The 24,119-nt window shown below is 66.0% G+C and overlaps 3 protein-coding genes across 4 annotated transcripts; 2 read left to right on the top strand and 1 right to left on the bottom strand.

Annotated features, from left to right (window-relative positions):
• Nucleotides 1-67: 67 nt before the first annotated feature.
• On the top strand, nt 68-1,884 carry MRPL10 (mitochondrial ribosomal protein L10). The gene is made up of 5 exons (XM_030509007.1): nt 68-145; nt 247-419; nt 718-882; nt 998-1,142; nt 1,299-1,884. The coding sequence occupies exons 1-5, from the start codon at nt 106-108 to the stop codon at nt 1,550-1,552; spliced, it is 777 nt and encodes a 258-aa protein (XP_030364867.1). The 5' UTR covers nt 68-105; the 3' UTR covers nt 1,553-1,884.
• On the bottom strand, nt 1,742-17,879 carry TBX21 (T-box transcription factor 21). Its single transcript, XM_030509069.1, is given in 10 exon segments — nt 1,742-1,755; nt 1,840-1,951; nt 9,056-9,080; nt 9,756-9,826; nt 9,828-10,398; nt 10,489-10,550; nt 11,120-11,275; nt 11,355-11,476; nt 11,560-11,714; nt 17,428-17,879. Coding segments are annotated over 10 exon segments (1,740 nt in total).
• Nucleotides 2,984-9,272, top strand: OSBPL7 (oxysterol binding protein like 7). Of its 2 annotated transcripts, XM_030508994.1 has the most exons (22): nt 2,984-3,462; nt 3,654-3,776; nt 3,926-3,979; nt 4,103-4,216; nt 4,292-4,384; nt 4,465-4,585; nt 4,672-4,775; nt 4,859-4,951; nt 5,051-5,180; nt 5,262-5,386; nt 5,592-5,672; nt 5,753-5,884; nt 6,300-6,372; nt 6,452-6,729; nt 7,255-7,392; nt 7,472-7,535; nt 7,616-7,694; nt 7,782-7,926; nt 8,188-8,329; nt 8,420-8,546; nt 8,626-8,748; nt 8,877-9,272. In XM_030508994.1, exons 1-22 carry the CDS (start codon nt 3,010-3,012, stop codon nt 8,983-8,985), a joined length of 2,901 nt encoding a protein of 966 aa, XP_030364854.1. In that variant the 5' UTR covers nt 2,984-3,009; the 3' UTR covers nt 8,986-9,272. The 2 variants fall into 2 exon arrangements, with proteins under 2 accessions (XP_030364854.1, XP_030364855.1); XM_030508995.1 differs by lacking the exon at nt 2,984-3,462 and having other exon boundaries at nt 3,662-3,776; nt 4,050-4,216.
• Nucleotides 17,880-24,119: the final 6,240 nt, after the last annotated feature.

Raw genomic sequence — 24,119 nt, 5'->3', positions numbered from 1 at the left:
ACCGGGGGGGGGACCGGGGCGGTGCAGGCCGCAGCGTGCCCGTTGCTAGGAGACAGGCGGCGGCGGGGCTCGGTCCGCCGCCTTCCCATAAGGCCTTGCGCGAAGATGGCGGCGCTGAGCGGCGGCGGAGCCCCATGGCGGCGGGGTGAGGGGCCGGCACCGGGGCAGCGGGGCCGGGGTCGGGCGGGAGGCGGCGTTAGTGCGGCCCGGCCCGGCCTCACTCGCTGCCCCGGGCCGTGTCCGCAGGCTGGCTGCCCGCCCTGCAGCTCGTCCGCCGCGGCTCCAAGGCGGTCACCCGCCACTGGAAGGCCATGCACTTCCAGCGCCAGAAGCTGATGGCCGTGACCGAGTACGTGGCCCCGCGGCCGGCCGTGCCGCCGAGCTGCCTGCCCCGCAAGAGGGAAGCCTCGGTGGAGGAGGTAACAGTCGTTGTGGCTGCTGGGGGCGAGGGGCTTTGCGCTGGGGTTTAACACCCGCAGCACCCCCTCCCCGGTGCGGGGCGGGGGACCCTGCCCTAGGGCTCACCGGCGCTGGGCACCGTGCGGGGGCTCTCCGGGGTGCTCACCCACCCCGTTCACCCTGATGTGGGTGTTCGGGAGTGCTGGGAAGAGCCGAGTCCGGACCCGTGGCAGCGGCTCCGGGTGCAGGGTTGGAGCGGGGGGGACGCAGCAGCCGTCGCCCCTTCCCTGTGCCCGATGTGTGCCCTGATCCCGTCAGGACAACGGTTACGTGCGGCTGCTGCGGCGGCAGGTGGAGGAGGCGTTCCGGGATAACCGGATGATTGCAGTGTGCCAGTACAACTCCATGCCCGGGGAGGACATGGTGCTGATGAGGCACTACCTCCGCAAGCACAACATCGAGGTCAAGTTCTTCCTCAACGAGGTAGGGGCAGAGGTGCCGGGGCAGATCCCGGTGTGGAAGCAAGGGGGAAGGTGGAGGAGCCTTCCTCGAGGCTGGGAGGCAGCTCCTGTGCTCCCCTCAGAGCTCTCTCCTCCAGGTTGTCAGGCCTGTGCTGTCGCAGTCCAAGTACAGGAATCTCCTCCCTCTTTTTGTGGCCCGCAACATCCTGCTGGTGAGCCCGGAAACGAAGGCGAAGGAGATGCTGCGGGTGCTGAAGGGGGTGCCACAGGTCAACCTCCTGGGTGAGAGCATCCCCTGGCTCGGGGCTCTGCAGTGGGGAGCTGCACCCATGGCCCTGACAGCGAGGGGACGGCCGGCGAGGGGTGGGAGCAAGCTTTTCCTCTGTGGAAGCTGGAGCCTTTCCATCTGCCCTCCTCAACTCTGCTCGTCTCTTGCAGGCGCCTGCATCGACGACACCATCCTGAGCAGGCAGGGAGTGGAGAACTTTGCCAAGCTGCCCTCTCTGGAGGTTGCCCAGGGGCAGGCGGTGGGTGCCTTGGCCCTCCTGCCCTCCCAGACGTCCTCCCTGCTCCAGGGCAGCTCCATGCACCTCACGGCTCTCCTGGACCAGCACATCCGCCGGCTGCAGGCGGGCGAGGAGGGAAGCCCGGCCCGGCCCGGCCCAGCGCAGAGCCCGCAGGAGGCTCATTGATGCCAGGACCCGGCCGTGCCCCTCGTGTTGGGCTCCTTCACGGGGGGGGTCGGGGATTGAAGGTTTGGCAGCGGGGGGGCAGCCAGCGGTGGGTGTGACAGCACCATCCTGGAGCCCTCACCCTTCCCTTTGCACCCATGGCCCTGGGGAACAGCCCGGCTGTGGTTTGGGTGCTGCAGGTCGCCGGGATCACCCAGTGGAAGCTGAGTGTGGGGGGGAGGATTTTGGGTGCTCCCACCCCCCCCAGAACAGGGACAGCAAAGGGGGAGCGTGTTGTAACAACCAACTGCAGGATCTTGCTGTGTCCATTAAAGCAAGTGGTGGAGATGCCAGAGGCCTCGTCTTGGATTTTGGGGGGCGGGTGGGGGGGTCCCAGCCCCTTGGTGTGGTGGGGGGAGGCTGGGTGCTGCTCCAGGGCTCTCTAGGTGCAGAGCAGTGCTGGGCAATGAGGGCAACCCTGGGGGGAATGGGGGAGCTGGGGCCCCCATGGGGTGGTGGCTGTGCTGGGGGTACCCGTGACCCCCATGGGCAGAGCTGGGGGAGTGCTCGGGGTGTGGGGGGCAGCCTGGAGGAGATGCACCCCCCGTATGGGAAGGGGCCGAGGGGACACCGAGAGGGGGCCCGGGTCTGCCGGTGCTCGGGACGCGGGTGGGTCGGGCTCGGTGCGGGGGTTATGGGGGGTCCGGGTGCGCCGGCGGCTCCGGTCCTCCACGGTGCAGGGGGCAGAGCCGAGCGGCTCCGGCCCGGCGCCTCCGCCTCCTTCCGTGTTCCGGTTCCTGCAGCCGCCGGGCAGGATGCGACCGGCCCCGGCCGCCCGGGTGAGCACCGGGGGACCCCACCTGGGGCTGGGGCGGAGGGGACCCCGGCAGCCGGCCCCGGCCCCTGCCGCCCGCTGCCACCGGCGAGGGGCAGGCGGGAGGACACGGGGATAGGCGCGGGGCGGGGGGGGGCAACCGGGCCGGGCTTTCCGCCGCGTTACCGGGGGTCGTGTCCTGCCCGGGGCAGGCGGAGGCTTCTCCGGAGACCCCCGGGGACCCGGACCCAGCGCCGGTGCCGTGCGGGGGGGTCAGTCCTGCCCCCCCCGCAGCCCCCGGGGGGGTCCCCGCTCGCTGCCAAGCTGCGCAGGGCAGGGGGGGCCGCGCTGCGGTGGGGACCCCCCGTTCTGCTCCCCCCCGGGCAGGGCTGCGCGGGGCCGGGGGTGTCGGTGCGGGCGGTACCGGGGCTTCGCTGCCGTCCCCGGGTCAGGCAAGGGGGGGGGGGGGGGGCGTGCCTCAGTTTCCCCCTCCTGTAATTGAGAAGGTCAAAGGGAAACACCCTGTGGGAGAGGTCGGGGTTTGGGGGGGCCGTACCCTGGCTCGGGGGTGCCGGGATGGAGCGGGGCTGATGCTGGGCTCTGTACCCCGGGACCCGGCTGTGCCCGCCGTGGGGTTGCCCCATGGCACCGGGTCTGTGGGGCGATGGAGCAGGAGCGGGGCCGGACTCTGGACCCGGCAGGCGGGCGAGGGCTGGGCAATGCAGGCGAGATAAGGCTGGGTGCGTCAGAGGCTCCGTCTCACGCAGAAGGTTCTGGGTGCCAGGTGCAGTCAGTGCGAGGCTCCCCACTTCTGGGGGGCAGAGGATCCCCCCCCCCAGCCCTCGTTGCCAAGAGGGAAGGGCTGAGGGCATGGGGCAGGGTGGGAGATGCCCTCACTGGGCTCCTGACGTGGTGGCCTCTCCTCACAGCGGCTCCCACCACTGTGACAGCCGAGCTCAGACCCACAGCACAGAGCAAAGGAGGGGCTTGGCCTGGTCCCCCCGTCCCCGTCTGCTCCCCGACCATGGGCAGCCATGAGAAGGACCCGTCCTCTCCGAAAAAGGCCCTGTCACGCTCCAACAGCACCGTGTCTTCCAAGCAAAGCAGCATTCAGCAGGTTGGGGGGCTCAGCGGGATCCGGTGCTGGTGCCGTGGGGTCTTGGCGGGGGGCTTCACCCCACTTTAGGAAGGGTGATATACAGAGGTGCCCCATTCCCAGGGGGTACCAAGTGTTCCTGCTTGGAGACAAGGTGGGGAGCACCCCATCAGCCAAGAGAGCCCCACACTGACCCCCATTCATCCCCACAGGGCTCCGAGAGCTGGGAGGTGGTGGAGGAGCCTCGCGCGCGGGGCAGCCCGGGCACGGGGCCGCAGCGGCACGAGGGGTATCTGCTCAAGAAGAGGAAATGGCCCCTGAAGGGCTGGCACAAGGTAACGGGCAGAGCTGGCACCGGGAACCAGCATCTGAGTGGTCCTGGGTGCTGTGCCCAGCCGTGGGGAGGTTTGAACCCCTGGATAGGGGGCTGCAGGGGTCAGTTGCTGCTCTCCCCCCTCCAACAACTGCCCCTCTCTGTCCCCAGAGGTACTTTGTGCTGGAAAACGGCATCCTGAAATATGCCACCACGCGCCAGGACGTGAGTATGGGGCCGGGCTGCAGCCGTGCAGCCTTCCCCATGGGCTCAGGGCAGGGGTGACACCCCACAGACCCCATGAGGAAGGGGGTCTTCCCCCTGACAGGCATCCCCGGGCTCCCCCAGGTCCTCAAGGGCAAACTGCACGGTGCCATCGATGTCCGTCAGTCCGTCATGTCCGTCAACAAGAAGGCACAGCGGGTTGACCTGGACACAGAGGAGAACATCTACCACCTCAAGGTGCTGGTGGGGCTGGGATGGGGCTGGGGGGGTGTTGGGTTGTGTGTCCCCCCCCAACTTACCCCTATCCCACAGATCAAGTCCCCAGAGCTCTTCTCCAGCTGGGTGAGCAGCCTCTGCTCCCACCACCAGGGCGAGAGGGGGGGTCCCACGGGGACCAACACGCAGGTGGGTGACACCTCGGGGGGACGATGTGGGGCAGGGGCCGGGTGTGGGGCTCCTGATGGCAGCCTTGGCCGTGCCTCCAGGGCCAGTGGACGCGGATCCTGCCCTCGGGCAGTGCTCCTGCCCTCTCCACCCTCGCCAGCTCGCGGGACAAGGTGAACGCGTGGCTGAAGGACAGCGAGGGGCTGGAGCGCTGCTCGGCCGGTGAGTCGGGCGAGAGGGGATTTGTGGGGCAGGGGATGAAGCCCCATCCCCTCTCCCTGACGAGGCTCGCTCTGTGCCCGTTGCAGAGCTGGTGGAATGCCAGGCGAAGCTGCAGGAGCTGACGGGAATGCTGCAGAGCCTGGAGGCGCTGCACCGCATCCCCTCGGCACCCCTCATCTCCGGCGGCCAGGTGAGTGGGATGTGGGCATGATGATGCTGAGCATCACCCTTCATGGCAAGGGCCCATCTCCAGCCCCTTCCTCTTCCTCCCAGCCTTCAGCCGCCACGGAGAGGCCAAAGAAAGGCAGGAGGACCACCAGGATCTGGTGCACCCAGAGCTTTGCCAAAGACGACACCATCGGCAGGGTGAGCGGTGCCCTGCTGAGCATCCCACTGAGCTCTGACCCACTGCTGGGGGGATGGAGCTCCCCCAGGGGCCTTGCTGACCCCCATGTCCCCCCCAAGGTGGGCCGCCTGCACGGCTCTGTCCCCAACCTCTCGCGCTACCTGGAGCCATCCCAGAGCCAACTGCCCTTCAGCCTCCCCCCGGAGTACACCCAGCTACAGAGGAGCTTCTGGGTGCTGGCCCAGAAAGGTGGGAAAGGTGGGGCCGGGGGGCGCTGAGCCCCGCCGGGGGTGCCGGTGGGTGCCGTGACACAGCCCGTGTGCCCGGCAGTGCACGGCTCGCTCAGCAGCGTGGTGACGGCGCTGACGGTGGAGAGAGCGCGCCTGGAGGAGCTGCGGCGGGCGCTGGACCGGCGGCGCTCAGCACCGCGCCCCGGCAGCGCCGGCAATGCCGGGGTGAGGAGCGCAGGGGCTGGGTGGGAGCTTTAAGTGTCCCCCCCCAGTACCTGCGGGTTGGTGCTGTTGGGTGCAGCGAGTTGGCAGAGTCTCAGCCTGGTGCCCGGGTACCATTGGGGTGTGATCCCCCCTCCCCATCAGCCCCACACTGGCTGGAGGGAACATGTAGGGGGGGGCACGACTCAGCCCCCCCCCATCTCTCCAGGCCGCCCTGCGCCGCTTCCACTCCCTCTCCGTCTCCTCTGACACCACCATGGACTCCTTCGCATCGCTGCACCCCGATGAGGTCAGGGGGGGCCGGGATGGGGTTGGAGGGCCAGGATGGGGTTGGGGGTCCGGGGGCTGAGGTGGTGGCTGTCCCCGCAGCCGGGCTCACTGCCAGCCAAGGGCCGGGAGCAGCAGCTCTCCAACCGCAGCATCGTGTCGCTGGCCGACTCGCACACCGAGTTCTTCGATGCCTGCGAGGTTTTCCTCTCCGCCAGCTCCTCGGAGAATGAGGTGGGGAAGGGGCTTCAGCGGGGGGGGGGGGGCTCTGCGGACCCCCTGTGGACCCCCCGACACCCCTTGCTGCTGCTTCTGTGGGTTCATCTCTTCCTTCTCTCTCCCTGTCCCCTCCCCATTAGCTGCCCTTCCCATTCCCTGTGTCCCCCCAGATCCCGTGTCCCATGTCCCCCCACTTTAGCCCCCTCTCTCCGGGCTTTCAGGGTCCCCACAGTCTCTAACCCCGCCCCGGCCCCACTCCCCACTCCTGCACCACTGGTACCCCCCAACCTGCCCCCCCAGCCCACCCCAGAACCAGGGTCTCATCCTCTTGGGGGGACCCTGCCCAGTCCAGCCCCTCCTATGGGGTAATCCCCAGACCCCCACCCCGGTCCCCCCCCTCAAGCCGCCGACGGTCCCTGCATGTCCTCAGCCCTCGGACGACGAGTCGTGCATCAGCGAGGCCACCACCAGCGCCTGCGAGGATGCGCCCGAGCCCTCGACAGGTACCGGGAGGAGGACACCGGTGGGAAGGGGACCGTGGGGGGGGTGTGTTTGGCTCCGTCCCACCGCCCGGTCCCGCAGGCGCGGAGGGCCCGGGGGTGCCCGCGGAGCCGCCGCCGCTGGAGCTGCCGGGTCCGGACCCGCGGCGGAGGAGCCGCCTGCCCGCTCCGCCCGCCCCGTCGGGGGACGTGAGCCTGTGGGGGCTGCTGCGGAGCAGTGTGGGGAAGGACCTGTCCCGGGTGGCGCTGCCCGTGCAGCTCAACGAGCCGCTCAACACGCTCCAGCGCCTCTGCGAGGAGCTCGAGTACAGCGCGCTGCTGGACCGGGCCAGCCGCGCCCGCGACCCCCGGCAGCGCATGGTGTGGGCACCGGCAACGGGGGATGGGGGGGATCGGGGAGCTTGGGGGATATGGGGGGCGCGGGGGGATACGGGGGACTTCAGGGGCCAGGAGGGCACAGGGAGGTTCAGGGCACAGGGGACGTGGGGGACGTGGGGGACATGGGAGGCTCAGGAAGAGTGGGGGTTTGGGGGACATGGGGGGCTTGAAGGCAGAGGGAGCTTAGGGGATACAGGGGGCTCGGGGAACACAGGGGACTTGGGGGCCAAGAGGGCACAAGAAGGTCCAGGGCATGGGGGACACTGGAGGCTTGGGAGACATGAGGGGCTTTGGGGACATGGAGGGCTTGGGAAGGTCAGGGCCTCTGGGAGCACAGAGGGAGCTTGGGGAGGACTTAGGGAGTTTGGTGATTTAGGGGGCTTGGGGGGCATATGGAACTCGTGGCACATGTAGGAGCAGGGGAACATGTGGGGGGCTCAGGGGACACAGGGTTGCTGGTGACACCCTGCCATTGCCATGGCTCTGGTGGTGACACTGCGGTGACAGGTCTACGTGGCTGCCTTCGCCGTGTCCGCCTATGCCTCCACCTACTACCGGGCGGGCAGCAAACCCTTCAACCCGGTGCTGGGCGAGACCTACGAGTGCGTGAGGCCCGACCGCGGCTTCCGCTTCATCAGCGAGCAGGTAGGGATGGGCGCAGGGGGTGCACGGGGGGCCGGATGGCGCTGTGGCATGTCCCTTTACCCCCCCCCCCTCCATCCAGGTCTGCCACCACCCTCCCATCTCCGCCTGCCACGCTGAGTCCGACAACTTCATCTTCTGGCAAGGTGGGTGCTGAGGAGGGTGCTGGGGACACGCGAAGGGGACGTGGGGGGGTCTCACCTCCTCCCATTCCCCCATCCCATAGACATGAGGTGGAAGAATAAGTTCTGGGGCAAGTCCTTGGAGATCGTCCCTGTGGGCACCGTCAACGTGCAGCTGCCACGGTGAGACCCTGGCACCAGGAGGTGCCTCCCCTCCGGCACTGTCACCATCACCATCACCGTCACCATCCTGCCCTTGTGCCCCCGCAGGACCGGGGACCACTTCCAGTGGAACAAGGTGACCACGTGCATCCACAACGTGCTCAGCGGCCCGCGCTGGATCGAGCACTACGGCGAGGTGCTGATCCGCAACACGCGTGACGCCGCCTACCACTGCAAGATCACCTTCGGCAAGGTGCGGCCGACACGCCACGACACGCTGTGACATGTCGTGACATGCCCTGTCATCCCCCACCCTATTTCCACCTCTGCCTTTCCCATGGCCGCATCCTTTCCCAATACCCCTGCCCTTACCCAATAGCCCCTCATTCCCAGTGGCTCCGCTCCATCACTCATGGATTCCCCCTTCCCAATGGCCCCATCCCTTTCCCGATAGCTCTTCCCTATTCCTCATGGAGACGCCCCTTTTCCCACGCCCCCCCCGCCCCTCCCGCAGGCTCGGTACTGGGGCGTGGGGACCAACGAGGTGCAGGGCTTGGTGCTGAGCCGCAGCGGGGCCGTGGTGGAGCGCCTGGCTGGGAAGTGGCACGAAGGGCTGCACCGCGGGCCGGCGCCGGGGCACTGCGTCTGGAGGGCCAGTAAGGACTGGTGGGGGGACACACACACAGCTTTGGGGAGGGGGATACCCCACTGTGGGGGTCTCAGCACTGTGCCCCCCATCCCCGCAGACCCAATGCCCCGTGACCATGAGAAGAACTACGGCTTCACCCAGTTTGCCCTGGAGCTGAACGAGCTGACGCCAGAGCTGCGCCGGGTCCTGCCCTCCACTGACACCCGCCTGCGGCCCGACCAGCGGTGAGCAGCACCCCAGCACTGCGGTTAGGGGGTGCTGCGGCTGCCCAGCTCATCGCAGTCGCGTCCTCATCCTCCTCAGGTACCTGGAGGAAGGCAACGTGCCGGCAGCCGAGACGCAGAAGCGCCAAATCGAGCAGCTACAGCGGGACCGGCGCCGGGTGATGGAGGAGAACAACATCACGCACCAGGCTCGCTTCTTCAGGTCCAGCTTCTGGGGCTGGAGTATGGGGCAATGCATGGGGCACCCCATGGCTCAGGGGGATGTGGGGCTCTCATGGAATGGGGACACCCCCTGGGAGCCCTGATGGGATGGTCCCCCCCCATCCCTAGGCGGCTGATGGATGCCAATGGCAAGGAGTCGTGGGTCACCAACAACACCTATTGGAAGCTGCGCCTGGATCCCGGCTTTGCCCACCTGGACAGTGCGGTGCTCTGGTAGTGACCCCCACAGTGGGGTGCTGGGCTCCCGCCCAGGCCCATCACAGCAGTGGGGCTGGTCCCCCCAGCACTGGGTGTGCGGCGCCTCCTCCCAACCTGGGGCAGAGCCTCAGGGCTGGCTGGGACTCAATAGGGCAGGGGCTGGCGGTGCCCCCCCTGCCCTGGGGGTCCCTGGCTCGCTGGGGGGGGGGCAGCAGCAGGGGGTTGTGGGATGCCCGCGGGCGGGCAGACCCCTCTGGCCCCCCCAAGCTGTGCCCAGGGGTTGCTCCAATAAAGGCTGTAAAGAGATGGGGTGAGACCTTCCTTTTCCCCCACCCAGGACTCCCCTCCCGGGCCAGAATGGGAGGGGGGAGACACACACGGGTCCCTTCACTCTCCTCCCTGTGCCTCAGTTTCCCTCCCACATGCATGCAAAGGATAGCAAAGAGCTGTGCCCCACAGCGTCCCCTTTATTGTGAGATATGCTGCTGCCCCCAGCCCCACACCGGGCACGTGGGGGGCTCAATAAATACTTCAGCATTAACCCCCCCCCACCTTAAAAACCACCGACGACAAAAAAACACCCCCTTCCTCCCTGTCCCCTCCCCGCTTGCCCCCGTGGCCCCACCGGGGTGGCACTGGGGGCTGTCTGGCATCATCCTCCCCCCCCATGCTCAAGTCTTCCCAAGATATGATGTTGAATTGGGGGGACACACACACATGGGACCCTTTGGCCCAGCTCCTGAGGCTTTGGGGTGCCCGGGGGGAGGGTCTGAGCCCCCCACGTGTGGCTCAGTTGCCATAGAAGCCGTAGTAGCCACCGTCGGCACCCGGGTCCTTGTCATAGAGGTCCCCGTTGCGGGCTGGGGGGGAGCTTTCGGCGCTGGAGGGGTACGGGGACACCCGCCGCCGCTTGCACTCGTAGACCCCCAAGTCCAAGGATTCCGCTGGGGCGGGGGGCTCGGGGGGCCAGCCCTCTGCTTCCTTCCCCTTCTCCTCCCGGGGCTCCCGGTACCAGCCCAGAGCCCCGGGGCTGCCCTTGGAGCCGTATTGCCCGGGGGTCCAGCCCCCCGACACCCCGAACCCCGCCGGCCCCTCGGGGTAATAGGGCAGGGTGGGATGTGGGGCGGGCGGCAGGGTGAAGGGCTTCACCCCATAGGGCACCAGCTTGCCCCCCCCGTACCCCGCTTCGTAGCTGCCGTACTCCAGGGTCCCCGTGGCAGGGGGCTGCTGGGGGGTGAAGTACCAGCGCGGGGGGTCTTTGGGGGGCAGCGGCAGCGGCGCCCCCCGCTCCGCGCTGAAGAGGCGCCCCGGGGGCAGCGGGAACTGCTCGGGCAGGAAGGGCTGGAAGCGGGGGGCGGGCAGGAGCTGCCGGCAGCCGGGACCCTCCAGCGGGGACGGGGTGAGGCGATCGCCCTCCGAGGCCGTGTACATCCTGCGGGAGCACAGGGTGGGAGCCGGGGGGTGCCCTCCCGCCGGCCGGGGCTGGGGGGCACCGGCGGGGGGGGGGGACACACACACTCACGAGTCAAAGTTGTCCCGGAAGCCTTTGGCGAAGGGGTTGTGATCGATCTTCAGCTGGGTGATCTGGGGGGCGGGGCATGGACATGGGGGTGTTGCTGCCAGTATGACCCCCCCCCCGCACCCCGGGATGTCCCCACCACCCCACCAGAGTCCCCTGCCCACCTCTGCACCCTACTCCATCACCCATGGAGTTCAGCTGCATCTGGGGGGCCAGGCTGTGCTGGGGGAACTGGGGTGATGCTGGGCGGCTGCTGGGGTGCTGAGGGGCACTGGAGGGTGTTGGGATGCTGAGGGAGTGCTGGGGGACTACTGGGATTCGGGGGGAGGCACTGGGATGCTGGGGAGATGTGGGGGGTGTGCAGAGATGCTATAGACAGGGGTGCTTGGCAGGGTTGGGGGGATGCCATTGGGGTTTCCATAACACTGGGGACCTTTGAGGGTGCTGGGAGAGTTCTGAGGGGCTGCTCGGGGGGGTTACTGTGATGCTGGGGTGATATTGGGGTGTATCAGTGGTTTCTGTGGCCCTGGGAGGATGCTGGAGGGGGGGGTGTCGGGGTTCCTGTGCTGTTGGGGGGGGCTGTTTATGGGGGTACCCCTATACTAGGGACTGGAGGGGGGGGTCTCATACTCACGTCAGCGTTCTGGTAGGCTGTGACGGCGATGAACTGTGTCTCGGGGAAGGCGAAGGTGTGTGTGTGCGGGGAGGGGAACCCCTCATCCTCACCCTCCTGCACCTCCGTCACATGCAGCCGCGGCTGGTACTTGTGCAGCGACTGCAGCACGATCATCTGGGGGGGGCAGCGGGTGGTCAGGGAGGGTTATGGGGGGGTTATGGGGGCGCAGGCTGGTGTATGGTGGGACCCTCACCTGGCCAACGTTGTTGGATGCGCCCTTGTTGTTGGTGAGCTTCAGCTTCCCGAAGGAGACCTCCTGCCGCATCCAGTGCGCGCCCGTGTTGGGAGAGTCGGGGTGCAGGTAGAGGCGGTTCCCTGGGGATGGGGGGCGGCAGGGATGGGGTTACCCCCTGCTTGGCACCATGAGGAGGATGAGGATGAGGATTGGGAGCCCGTACCTGGCATATTGCCTTCGGCTTTGCCACACTGCACCCACTTGCCGCCCTGGTAGCGCCAGTGATGCTGGTCCACCAGCACCACGTCCACGCAGACACTGTAGTGGGCCACGGGGTTGAGCCCCGACAGGTTGAAGCTGAGGAACGGGAACATGCGCCTGGGGAGGGGACAGGGACAAGACACCGTGTCACCCCCCCGGCTCAAGCCCCGGTGTAGTGGGGATGGGGAAACTGAGGCAGCGCTATGCCCGGTCACTGTCCCCCCCCGTCCCGGTGCCCGTGAGGAGCTGACTGACCCTGGCAGCTGGGGGGATGCTCTCGGGGATGACTCCCCCCCCCCCCGGCATCTTCCTCCCCCTCCCCAAGCACCTTCCGGATTGGAAACCAACACCGCTGCTATTTCGGGCTGGGCTCCAGCCCGCGCCAAGGGCAGGAAGGAGACAGGACGGGACGGACGGACGGGACCCTGCGGCCCCGGGGCTGCAGCTGCCACCCCCCCCCATGGGGCTGCACCCCACTGTCCCCCACACCCCCAAATCCCAGCCTTAAGGGGGGAGATCTGCCCCCCTTTAAGTTCAATCCCTCCTTTTCCATCACCAGCCCCAGTAGCCCCAGTTGCCAGCCCAGGTTTGCAGTGGGGTCGCTGGTTCAGCCCCTCCCGCCCCCCCGGCATTTCGGCTCCCACTGGAGATTTGGCTTTTGGTGTCTGGAGCTGGAACCCAGCCCCACTGCCCCGTCACCCCATTAGTGTCACCAGTGGGGGGCAGGATGGACCCCCATGCACAGACCAACATGGGGGACACGGGGGCCCTCAGCCTTCCCCCTGGGAGTGATATATATGGGGCAATGGGAGAATTCAGCCTGAACCCCTCCTCCTTGGTGGAAGAGGGCTGGGGTCCCTCCTTCCCTTGTGCTTTGCCACTTCCATTAGTCAATACCCGGTGGGTGAGGATGGGGGGCAGACAGTGGGGGGGTTATTTTGGGTGTCCTGCCTATCCTGGCGTATCCCAGCATATCCCACCAGCCCAAGGCAGAGGCCTGTGAGCTCATGACAGGGATGGCACCATGCACTAAAGGGCAGCAGCACCCCCATCTCCACCCCAACAGCACAGGAACCCCAACAACCCCCCTCCAGCATCCTCCCAGGGCCACAGAAACCACTGATACACCCCAATATCACCCCAGCATCACAGTAATCACCCAGAGCAGCCCCTCAGAACTCTCCCAGCACCCTCAAAGGTCCCCAGCATGAGGGAAACCCCAATGGCTTCCTCCCAACACCACCGAGCCTCTGCACACCAGCTTGGGGGGGGCTGAAACAGGGGTGAGGAGCAAAGCGAGGGGCTGGGAACACACACGGGTCGGGGGGGGACACACATCGGGCATGGCCCCTGCAGGAAGCGTGGCTCGGGCAGTGCTGTGGCACCAGCGTGTGAAGAGTTGAGCCCACAGCCCAACCCGGGCGCTGCTGACTCAGAATTGCCCTTGTGATGGAGGGGGGAAAAGAAAGAAAAGAGAAGAAAAGGAAAAAGAAAGCGGTTCTCGTAGCGAGGAGCCTCGCACGTGCTCCGTGGGGCCGGGATGGACGGTGGCCCCGAGCATCCCGGGTACCACAGGCTCCAACCGAGCCCTTCGCAGCGCCCATCTCACCGCCGCTGTGCCGAACATCTCCTCCGTGGTTCCTGCCACCCGTAAAAGCTGCAGCCACATCAAAGGGCGGCAGCGAGGGGCTCCGAGCGCTCGTAGGACGGTGCCTCACCACCACCAAAGCCCTCACCACCAAAGCCCCATCGAGCCGGGGGGATGGCAGGCTTTGGGGTGAGCAGCCGCGCCGCGCCTTGCACGAGCCCCGAGCTGCTGCGAGGAGCTGGGAGGAAGAAAACAAACAGCCTTTTTCTGGGGTTTTAGGGGTTTTGTTTTTTGCGCTTTGCTTGCTCGGCACCGCCGGATCCCGGCTCCTCGCGCTGCCGGCGGAGCAGAGACGGGCTTAGAGCTCAACCGGTGCCGCGGTGCAAACCGCAGGGCTCGGCCGGGGCACGGCAGGGTGGGGGTAAGACCCGAAACCTCGCGTTTATTTATAACCCCTCCAGCACTCGAGCTCCTGGAGCTGCTGCCTGGGCAGGACTTGGCTCCGCTGGGGTTGGGAGGTGCCCTGCTTGGGGTGATCAATGCACCCCAAAAGCTGGTGGGAACCGCTGGTTTCCCTCCATTGCTGGAGCTCTGGAAGGGGTTCCCGGCTCTCCGGCTGTCCCGAGGTTTGTCACTGCATGAACCCCTTGATTCAGAGGTTTTGGAGTGGAGACAGGGGGCATGGGAGCTGCGGGCGCAGCGGCACATCCAAGTGTCAAGGGGATGGTGGGTGACACGGGACCTTGGGGTGATGGGACACAGGGAGCAGGGACGGGGGGTCCAGAATGAGCCCAGGTGGAAGGAATTTTGGGGTTCAGCCACCTAAACCCCATTTTCCGGGCAGTTTTCCCCCTGCCTGTACCCCACTGCTGCACGGCACTGCACACAGCGATGCATGGCACAGCGGCATGGTGCTGCGTGGCTGCATGGCACGGTGACATGGCATGGCTGTATGGTGCTGCATGGCAGGGTGACACGGCAATGCATGGCACAGCGGCACGGTGCCGTGTAGCTGCATTGCACAGCAGCATGGTTGCATGGCATGGTTGTATGGCATGGCTGCATGGCATGGTGCTATGTGGCTGTATTGCATGGCTGCATGGCATGGCTGCATGACATGGTGATATGGCATGGTTGCATGGCATGGTGCTATGTGGCTGCATTGTGTGACTGCATGGCATGGTGCTATGGCATGGCTGCATGGCATGGTGCTATGGCACGGCTTCATGGTGCTACGTGGCTGCGTTGCACAGCAGCATGGTTGCATGGCACGGCTGCATGGTGTGGCGCTACGTGGCTGCATGGCATTGGTGCATGGCTGTGTGGCACAGCGTAGGTACATGGCGCAGCTACATGGTGGAACAGCAGCTGCCAATGCGGGCAAACCAGCCCCGAGTCCCCCCCAAAAGGCAAAGCCAGCCCTTGTGTCCCCCCAAATGCACATCCACCCCTTCGTGTTTGCCAGTCACAAACACAGCCCCTATGTCCCCGAAGCTGTCCCCTGTGTTTCTGCAAAGGCAACGCCAACCCCTATGTCCTCCAAGTGCAACGCCATTGCCAGCGTCCTCTCCAAAGGTGACACCATCCCTTGTGTCCCCAAACACAAAACCACCCCCAAAGGCAGCACCGAGTCCCCCCCAAATGCAAAGCCAGCCCCTAATGGTGTCACTGAGCCCCCCTCAAACTCAAAGCCAGCCCCTGTGTCGCCCCAAAAGGCAAAACCAGCACCAGCTCTGCAGCAGAAACCCACAGCAGGAATTCCCCGGGTCCTTGCAGCTGGGGCAATGGCGAGTCCTTGGGGGTTTCCACACAAATCCAGCCCTGGCTGAGCCCCAAGAGCCGGGGGGACAGAGAAGGGATGGGGATGGAGGAGGGATGGGGATGGAGGAGGGATGGGGATGGAGAAGGGATGGGGATGGAGGAGGGATGGGGATGGAGAAGGGATGGGGGCGGAGGAGGGATGGGATGGGGACGGAGGAGGGATGGGATGGAGACAGAGGAGGGATGGAGACAGAGGAGGGATGGGGATGGAGGAGTGATGGGGACCCGAGAGGGAAACTGGCAGGAAACCAGTTTTGCTGGGGATGAGTGGGATGGGATGGGATGGGATGGCGTGGGAGGGGATGGGATGGGATGGCGTGGGATGCACAGGACAGCACGCTAGAGCCGAAGCAGAGGGACAGGAGGTAAATCCCAGCACCAGACCAGCTTCACCCCAATGCCACCATCTCCCACCCTGCCTCAGCTCCTCTCCATTGGGAGCTGAGACCCCAGAGACCCCAGCATCAAGGGAGCAGCGTAGCCCGGCAGGACGGGGCTCCTGCACTGCCAGCGGGACGGGACACGTCCCCTGCCCTGCCCCAGAGCCCCCAGGCGGGGGGGGGCCAGCTCTGGGGCACACATCCCTCTCCAGCCCCGCGCTGGGGTTTTTCCTGTGTCAGAGCAGCGCTGCAGCCCGGCCCTGCCTGCAGACAGCGCTTTGCAAAAGCAGCTCAGGGTCGGGGGAAACGGATGTTCTGTGGCTCCGAGTCTGACGTCTCCCCCGGGCTGGGTTTGCTCTCAGCACCCCCCTGCACAGCGCAAGTCCCCCGCCAGACCCCGACCTTTCTGCAGAGCCGTTGTGGGGGACACAGCTGGGAAAAGAGCCCCAAAATCTCCTGATTTCGGGCTGGGAGCTGGCGGCAGAGCCCAGATGTGTAGTGGGGGGCAGAGCGGACGGGACCTCCGGGTGCACCCCACTTTCCAGAGCCTCTGCACCAGCCTCCTGAGCCGCTCCGATGCAGTGGGGATGGGCACAGCCCCAGCCCCTTCCACAAGGGATGGGGAAAGAGGGAAGCAACGGGGTGAATTTCAGCGGGTTCCTGTAGGAGAAACAACCCTTTGGGGGGGTCTCAACCCCTCAGCCACCCCCTTGGCCGATGCTGGGGACACGTCACCCCATCCGTGCCGGTGCCGAGCGGCCCCCAAGCCCGGCGGGGCGAACAGGCCTGGGAATGGCTGTGGCAAACCAAGCGGCCCTAACGTGTTTAGACTTCCAACACATTAAACAGGTTGGGCTCAGCATCGAAGTGACACCGTCTGTCTCGGCCAAGGGAGAGAAGGGGCAGAAAGAGGACCCCTGGGGGAGGAATGGTGGTGGAAGGGGGGTCGCTGAAGCAGGAGGAGGGGAGGGGTGTCTCTGCCAGCTGCCCGATCTCCTCCTCACCATGGATTTTTGGGAGCGCCAGAGCCACCACGCTCACACTCTCCTCCTGGCCTCAGCATGATCCCACTGAGACATCACACACTGCAGCACGGGGCCTGCCCCTCATCACCCCGCTGTGGGGCTGAAGGACAGGCTCAGGTTGGGCGCCAGCATGTGGGGCTCCCCTTGCTCCAAGTCAGGGCAACTCCATGGTCTATATCGCACCCGGCCCCCGCCAGACCCTGCAGGGAGGGATGTTGGCAGGGCTGGGGTGGGCTTTAGCCCCCCACATGGCCCCCAACCCTGGCCCAGCCCCAGGACCCCTGTGGACACTGCAGCAGCACAGAAGGGACAGCAGGTCCCAAGCCACGGCCCCACCAACGGGTGTTCCGGCACCCAGGATGTTGTCGAAATGCTTCCGCAGGCACATGGGGGGCACCCGGCCTCTGCCTAACCCCCATTCCAGCAAGTAGAGGGGGTGTCACCCCCCCACCGCTGTGTCCAGGGCCACCAGCACCCTCCTGGGCTCTCACTACTTGTTGCGGTGCTGAGCTCTGGGTCGAGGCCAGATAAACACCGCCTCCAGGCCCCCGGTACCACCTCCATGAGCCTCCTTGGCACACAAACCCTGCCTGAACCCCTTCTCTCTCACCCTGACACAGGAGGAGACACACCCAGACCCATTTCTCCTTCCAACTCCCCTAGAAAATGAGGCCTGGGGGGTCTGGTTCACTTTGCTCCCCCACATTTTTCCTTTGACGATACAGAAAAACATCATCCCAAACCCACAGGGATGGGGATCCCTCTTGCACTGCCCCTACACCCTTTGCACGGGCAGATGGGGACTCCCACAACCATCTCCTCCACCTCCAGCCCCTCAGTGTGGCAGCAACCCCCAGGCCACCCTGCACCCCCCTGCCCACCGCAGCACCCCCAGAGCATCCCTGCCTGTATCCCTGCCATACCGGACCCCCATCGTCTCCTCCCCAATGCCCGTGCGGGTCCGGGTGCCGCGACCGGTCCCTATCCCGGTCCCCCCCCCCGGAGTCCCAGCTCACCTGCCCTGCTTGGTGATGATCATCTCGGTCTGATGCTTGTGGAACTTGGCCCAGAGGGGGTAGTTGTTGAGCATCACTTGCACCTTCCCGGCCGCCCGGTACCCGGGCAGGGCACAGAGCGGCCCGGAGCGGGGGCACAACGGGGTGGCTCCGGCCCCGAAACCTCCCTCCGCTCCCGCGTACAGCTCCGCGCCCGCGTAACTCTCCCCCGGGCCGGCGGCGGGAGGCGGCGGCGCTCGGTAAGGCGGGCACGGCCCCAGGAACCGGCCGCCGAAGCCGCCGGGAGCACCGTAGGGGAGCGGGGGGGTTCCCGGTTCCGGGGGCGGTCCCCCCCCATCACCGTAGTACGAGGCGGCGGCGGCGGCGTCCCGGGGGCCCGACGGCTCCTTGGCGAAGCTGAGCATGGGAGCGGCGGGGCGGGGGGCTCCGGTGCCCGGCTCCAGCGCGCCCATGGAAGGGCGGGGGGGGCCCCGGCCCCGCTCAGCCGCTCACGGGGGCCCCGCCGGTGGCCCCGGGACCCGGAGTCGGGCGCGTTTCAGCCGCCCCCTCCATGCCCGGTGGCCCCGGAGGGGCGGGGGGGGGACGAACCGTGGCGACCCGGGGAAAGCCAAGTGGTGGTGGTGTGGAAAGGTAAAAAAACCCAAATACCCCCCCCCAAAAAGCCTCCAAACACCCGGAAAGAGCCCAAAAGTGTCGTCGGGAGGATCCGGCCCCGTCCCGCTGCTGCCGGTGCTCTCACGCGTTCACCTGCCCATCCCCGTGGCCCCGCGCCTCTTATCCAAAGAAGCGGCTCCGTGCCGAGAGCTCCGCCCCTCCCGCCCCCCCGTAGAGGCGGCCCTCACCGGGGCGGGGAACGGGCGCAGGGCGGGCCGGGGGGCGGGCCACGAGGGGAGGGGATGGGAGACACGGGGTGACATGGGGGGACATGGGGCACCGGGGGATGGGGGGTGGGAGAGGATGAGAACATGGGGCCGTGGGACATTTGCAGGAATGGGGACACGGGAGGAGGCACAGGGGCAGAGCGTGGGGGGAGCAGGGGGACACAGCAGGGGTCACAGTCCTGCCCGTATTCTGGGGCTCTGGGGTGACACTGGGGGCCCGCTCACACCTTGTCGGCCCCCCTCGCCCCCCAGGACCCTTAATCGATCCTGTAATTACCCCACTCACCCTGGGGTGCTGCGTGGGACCTGTGCGGGTGAGGGATGGGGGAGACCGGCGCAGCTCCCATCCTCTGTGTGGGTCCTGGGGACCCCCGCAGCCACCTCTGCCACCCTGTGCGGTTGTTTGGGGTCCCCCCATGGCTCACGCAGACACTGGAGGTGACTTGGGGACATCCTTGGCCTCTTTCCCTGGGGCTGGGGTGCTCGGAGTGAGCTGGGCCAAGCCCCGGTGCCCGCTCCGGTGCCCACCCCGAGGCCAGGCCTCCCCGGGACCTGCCCTTGACCCCGCTGCGCCCGGGGAAGTCCCCGTGTCCGCTGGAGCCACCGCGGAGGCGCTTTGTTCTGGAGGGGCCGGTTCCCTTGGCAGGTCCCCAGCCCAGCGCCCGTCAATACTTTCCATTCCCAGCGGTGGGGCACGGCTGGTGCCACCCCGCGCCTGTCGCTCCCGCGCCGCATGAAAGGACAAGGGAGGCTGGCACCGGGCTGTGTGCCCCGGTCCTGGGGTCCAGGCTTGGCCCCTGGGTGTTGGGATGTCCCCATGCTGGTGGGATCCCTCTGGAGCTGGAGTCTTGTGGGGGGTGTGGGGAGAAAGGGGCACATGGGGGGCTCTGGCAAACCCATATCTGAATCTCTGGGGCTTTGTGGCCTCAGGGTCGCAGGTGGCGGTGCTGCCAGGGGACAGTGGAAGCGGATGGGGACATGGATGTGATGGGGACGGGAATGGGACAGGGATGTGGATGGGACGGGGATGGAGACAGGGATGGGGACAGGGGTGGATGGTGCAGGGAAACGGATGGGGATAAGGAAATAGATGGGGACAGGTAAATGGACGGGGACAGGGACGTGGATGGTGACAGGGTTGGGATAGGGTGTGGATGGGGCAGGGAAATGGATGGGGACAGGGAAATGGATGGGGACAGGGAAATGGATGGGGACAGGGGCATGGATAGGGACAGGGATGTGGATGGGGACAGGGATGTGGACAGCTCTGCCTCCCCCACGGAGGGGTCCAGCTGTGGGGCAGAAGGAAATGGAGAGTTAAGGATGCTCGGGACGTGGGGGGGTGAATGCGGGAGACCCCCATGTCCCCACAGTGAGTCACCTGGTGGCCTCGGTGGTCTCCAGGGGGTGTGTATTGGCCATCAGACACAGCTTAGCAGCCATTCCATCCGCCTTTTCACCGGGGGCATTGTTCAGAGGGGTCCTGAGCTTCAATCTCTATGCAAAGCCCCCCCTGCTGACCCCCTTCCCCATCCTTTCCGGCTCCCTGCCAGCTCCTCCTGCCCTCTAATCCCCTGGGAGTTGGTGGGGGGAGAGGGCTGGTGCTGGGGCAAGTAGCAGCAGGGGGGGGTGGGTTTGCAGACCCCATGCTCACGCCTGGCCTGGTATGTGCACACACATGGACCCCCCTCCAGGGCACAGCCACCGTGTGTCTGCATCCAGGGCAGAGCATGGAAGCTGCCCTCCCATCCCTGGGCACCCCCAGGTTGCCAGGGCACCCCCTCCCCATCCATCAGGCAGGAATCTCCCCCCCCCCCCAACTGAGAAAAAGCAGGAAAACACGGAAATTTCCAGCAATTTTTTCTTTTAGGAGGATAAAATAAAGGCCGGAGGGGGGGTTATGGATGGGGGGGGGGAGTGACTCATTAATAGGGGGGAAGCAAGTGCTGCAGCACATGTGCTCCCCAACATCACGACGTGCTAATTCATTCCCGTTATACCATCGCCGGCGAGGATGAATTCACAGGCACAACCCCCCCGCTGCGGGATCAGCGCCGGGCTCTCGAGCATCGCTGTGCCCATGGCTGGGGACCTGCCACCATCACCCCATGTCCCCCTTGGTCCCTGTCGCTGTGACACCGGGGTCTGGCAGGGAGGGGAAGGAGCATGGATCTGTCCCCAGGATGTCTTGTCCTTGAGTGTGTGTGTGTGTCCCCCCCGTAAAGTGACACCGGGGACACTGCCCTCCCTGGGAGACACAGCAGGACTCCTGGGGCGATGGTTGTCACAAGTGTCCCTGCGCAGGGAGGACTCGCTCGGGGCCAGGAGAGGAAGGAGAGCTGGGAGCCGTGTCCTGACCGTCACCTTGAACAGCCTCCCATGGCTCCGACGGTGACCGGGATGCTTCGGGGCATCCTCAGGTTTGGTCCTCTCCAGTGCCGTGTCCGTTGGGATAGGGAGGATGTCTGCGCCAAGCAGCCTGACCTCGGCTCTCCATGGCGAGGGAGCGCTGGGATTTGGGGTCCAAACCTCCTTACAGCAGCAAATCCACCCATGCACCCCCATCTGCAGTGCCCCAGGACCTCCTCGGGGCTAAATCGAGCCCCGTGCCTCAGTTTCCCCTCTGTAACACGGCATTTTGCACATCTGACAGCGTGGGGATGGTGGCCGAGGGCAGCAGCGTGTCCCCCCCGCCCGGTCCCTCCTGGTCACCCGCGGTCCCGCACTACAGGATGCGCCCCAGGGGCCACAACCCTCCCCACACCAGCCGCAGCATCTCCAGAGCTGAGCCCCAGCATCGCCCCGTACCTCAGTTTCTCCTCCTGCAGCTGCAGGGTTGAATATCCCCATCCGTGGGGTTTCCAGCACAACCTGAATGGGGGTCAGAGCCTTTGTGGGGACATTGTCCTGGACACCCCTTGCTCTATGTCACCCATCCCTGCAACACGTCTCCATCCTGCATCTCTTCACTCATGGACATCAGCCCCAGGACCAAATCCCTGTCAGAGGCACTGGGCAGGAGCCAGCCCTCATCAACGTGCAAGCCCATGCTCTGCTGTCCCCAAGCTCCAATATCCCCAAGCCCCCCTTGTCCCCACACCACCCTTTAGCCCAGAAAGACCCCAGGCAGGTGCCATTGCTGCTGGGGGAGGGGGGGGGGGTGGGATTTTATTTGCTTTTCCACCAGGAATTTGGCTGTTGAGGACCAAGTGGAAACTTTGGGGGTTATTTTCTTAGTAAACTGCCCCCTTCCTGTTTTCATTATTAAAACGAGCACGAAGGCACCGGGCACCCACGGGGGCTAAATTTGGTCTCAGGGAAAACCAAAAATACTCCCCCCACCCCGGAGGAATTTGCATCTCGCTGCTGCTCGAAGGCAACGCGTTGCTGAGAAGTTCATGGAGGCATGAACGCAAACTGCAGGGTGGATGAGACAGGACGGGGACCTGCCACCCACCCAGGGGACACCCAGCCTGTCCTGGGGCTGCATCCAGCATCCTCGGTGCACCCAGCCCCTGGGGCTTTGCAGCCCAGGGGAGAGATGGAACCATATTCCCTGGTCCATGCTGTACCCCAGAGCAATGCTGCTGAGCCCCCCAATAGCCCACCCTGCCACCATCAGTGTCCCGGGGAAACTAAGTCACAGGTGACAAGTGGAGAATGAGTGGCCGGTTTTTGGGGGAGGGCTCAGACTCTGCCATACCAATGCCACCGGTCCCCACCCTGCGCTCCAACACTGTCACCCTCCTCCTTCCTGCCCCAAAGCAGGGCGCTCCACCCCAGCTCTTGGCAGCCCCACTTGGGGGGAAGCCCCATGGAAGGGGATGTCTGGCGGGAAGGAGGGGAGCGGGGGGGGCTATGGAGCCCATCCCACTATGGGGCTTCCCCTGAGCACCCTCAAACCATCACCCTGGCTGGTGGGATGGATCCTGACCAGCGCTGGGAGGGTGCTCACCCTGCACCCATGGGTGCTGCCCCCTCTACTGCGCTGCCAGGGCCAGCCAGGGGTGACACGTCGGTGGCAGCTCCGGGGGGGGGGGGTGTCAGCAACGGGGGAGGGGGGGGACTGAGCAGACGGCTCCTTAATCTCGGGGAAGGAAGCAGCTCTGGTTACGGAGCTGCCCTCGGTGTAAAAGGAGAGCAACAGGAAGAAAAGTCATTAACATCGTTCCAGCCGCTGCCATCCAAAACCCAACTGGTGCCGGGCCCCGTGCGACAGCCCGTGTCCCCCCGCCACCGCTACCGTGATCCCGGCGGGGCCCTAGGGTGGGGTGACATGGGGAGGGTCCACCCCAGAGACCCCCCAACAGAGAGAGAATCCCTGGGGGGGTCCCGTTCAAAGCCCCGGCTCCGGGGGACACTGAACCGCAGCTCGGCTCCGGTTCCTCCTCCTCTTCCTCCTCCTCTTCCTCGCCACAGCGTGGGACCCCGTGTGGGAGGTGGAGTGTGCATGGCCCACAGGGTCCCTGTGTGAATGCCACCGTGTGTGGGGTGTCACCGTGTGAGGGGTGTCACCGTGTGTGGGGTGTCACCGTGTGTGGGATGTCACCGTGTGCAGAGTGTCACCATGTCCATAATGCCACCGTCCATGGGGCAGAAGCTCCAAGGAGCATCGATGAGCACGGCGGGTGGTGTGAGTGTGCAAAGGGGCTGGTGTGTGCAAGGGCGTGTAAGGTGCTGGGGGGTGTGTGCACAGGCATGTGAGGATGTGTGCATGAGTGTGCAGGGGTGTGCAAGGGGCTGGGAGGGGGGCGTGTGCAAGGCAGATGTGAGCGTAAGAGGGTGCCAGTGTGTGCAAGGGGGGGCAGTGTGTGTGCATGGGTGTGCAAGGAGGCCTGTGTGTGCATGGGTGTGCAAGAGGCCAAGGCGTGTGTGTGTGTGCAAGGGGACATGGATGTGTGTGCAAGAGGGCCTGTGTTTGCATGGGTGAGCAAGGGGACATGTGTGTGCAAGGGAACGTGTGTGCAAGGGAACGTGTGTACAAGGGAACACTTGTGTGCAAGGGAACATGCGTGTGCACAGGCGTGCAAGGACGCTGCCGTGCCCATGGCCGTGGCACGCAGATGCCCACCAAGGGTACATGCAGCATAGGGGGGGTCCAAGGGGCCGTGCGAAGCCTCCCCCCGCCGTCACCCGCCGGGCCGGGGGGGTCCTTTTCGCCCCCCGCTGCTGTAGGAGGCGATTTGCTTCAGCGGGAGGCAGATCCCCGGTGAAGAGCCGGGGCTCCCTGGGGACAGCCGGGGGGCTGCAGCCCCTGTCTGGCCGGCTTAGCGTGACGGGGGCACACGGGGCTCGGGCCCCCCGGCCCTTCCTCTTCATCAGCGGGAGGCAAAGGCCGGGGAGTGATGTGCAGGGCGGGGAGGAAGGCGGACGGTGGGTGAGATACGGGCTACAGCTTCTGACAACGCGTGATCCCGGCGGGCACACGCGTGTGCGGGATCACCCGCCCTGCCCAGAGCCCCCGCTCTGCTCCGGGTGACTTGGGGTCATGGGGGGGCCGGACCCCTCTGGGATGAGGCTGAGGATGGTCTCACCCAGCAGAAGTGATGGTGATGCCTGATCCTGTCCCATAGGGTCCAATCCTCCCTCTTTAGGTCTCATCCCATCCTACAGACTCACAGCCAGGTCTGGAAGGCTCTGCCACATAGGACCTTACCCCATAGGGTCCAATCCTGCCCTGCAGCGTCCCATCTTCCCCCACAGGGTCTCATTCTGCCCCACAGAGTTTAGCCCTGCTTTCCAGTCTGGAAAAAGATCCAACCTTTTGGTCCAGGGGTCCAACCCTGCTCTGTAGTTTCCAATCCTGTGCTG

The sequence above is a fragment of the Strigops habroptila genome, chromosome 19, assembly GCF_004027225.2.
Source record: "Strigops habroptila isolate Jane chromosome 19, bStrHab1.2.pri, whole genome shotgun sequence".
NCBI lineage: Eukaryota > Metazoa > Chordata > Aves > Psittaciformes > Psittacidae > Strigops > Strigops habroptila.
The sequence above is the reverse complement of the archived record's forward strand: the minus strand, read 5'-3'. Positions and strand labels throughout refer to the sequence as shown.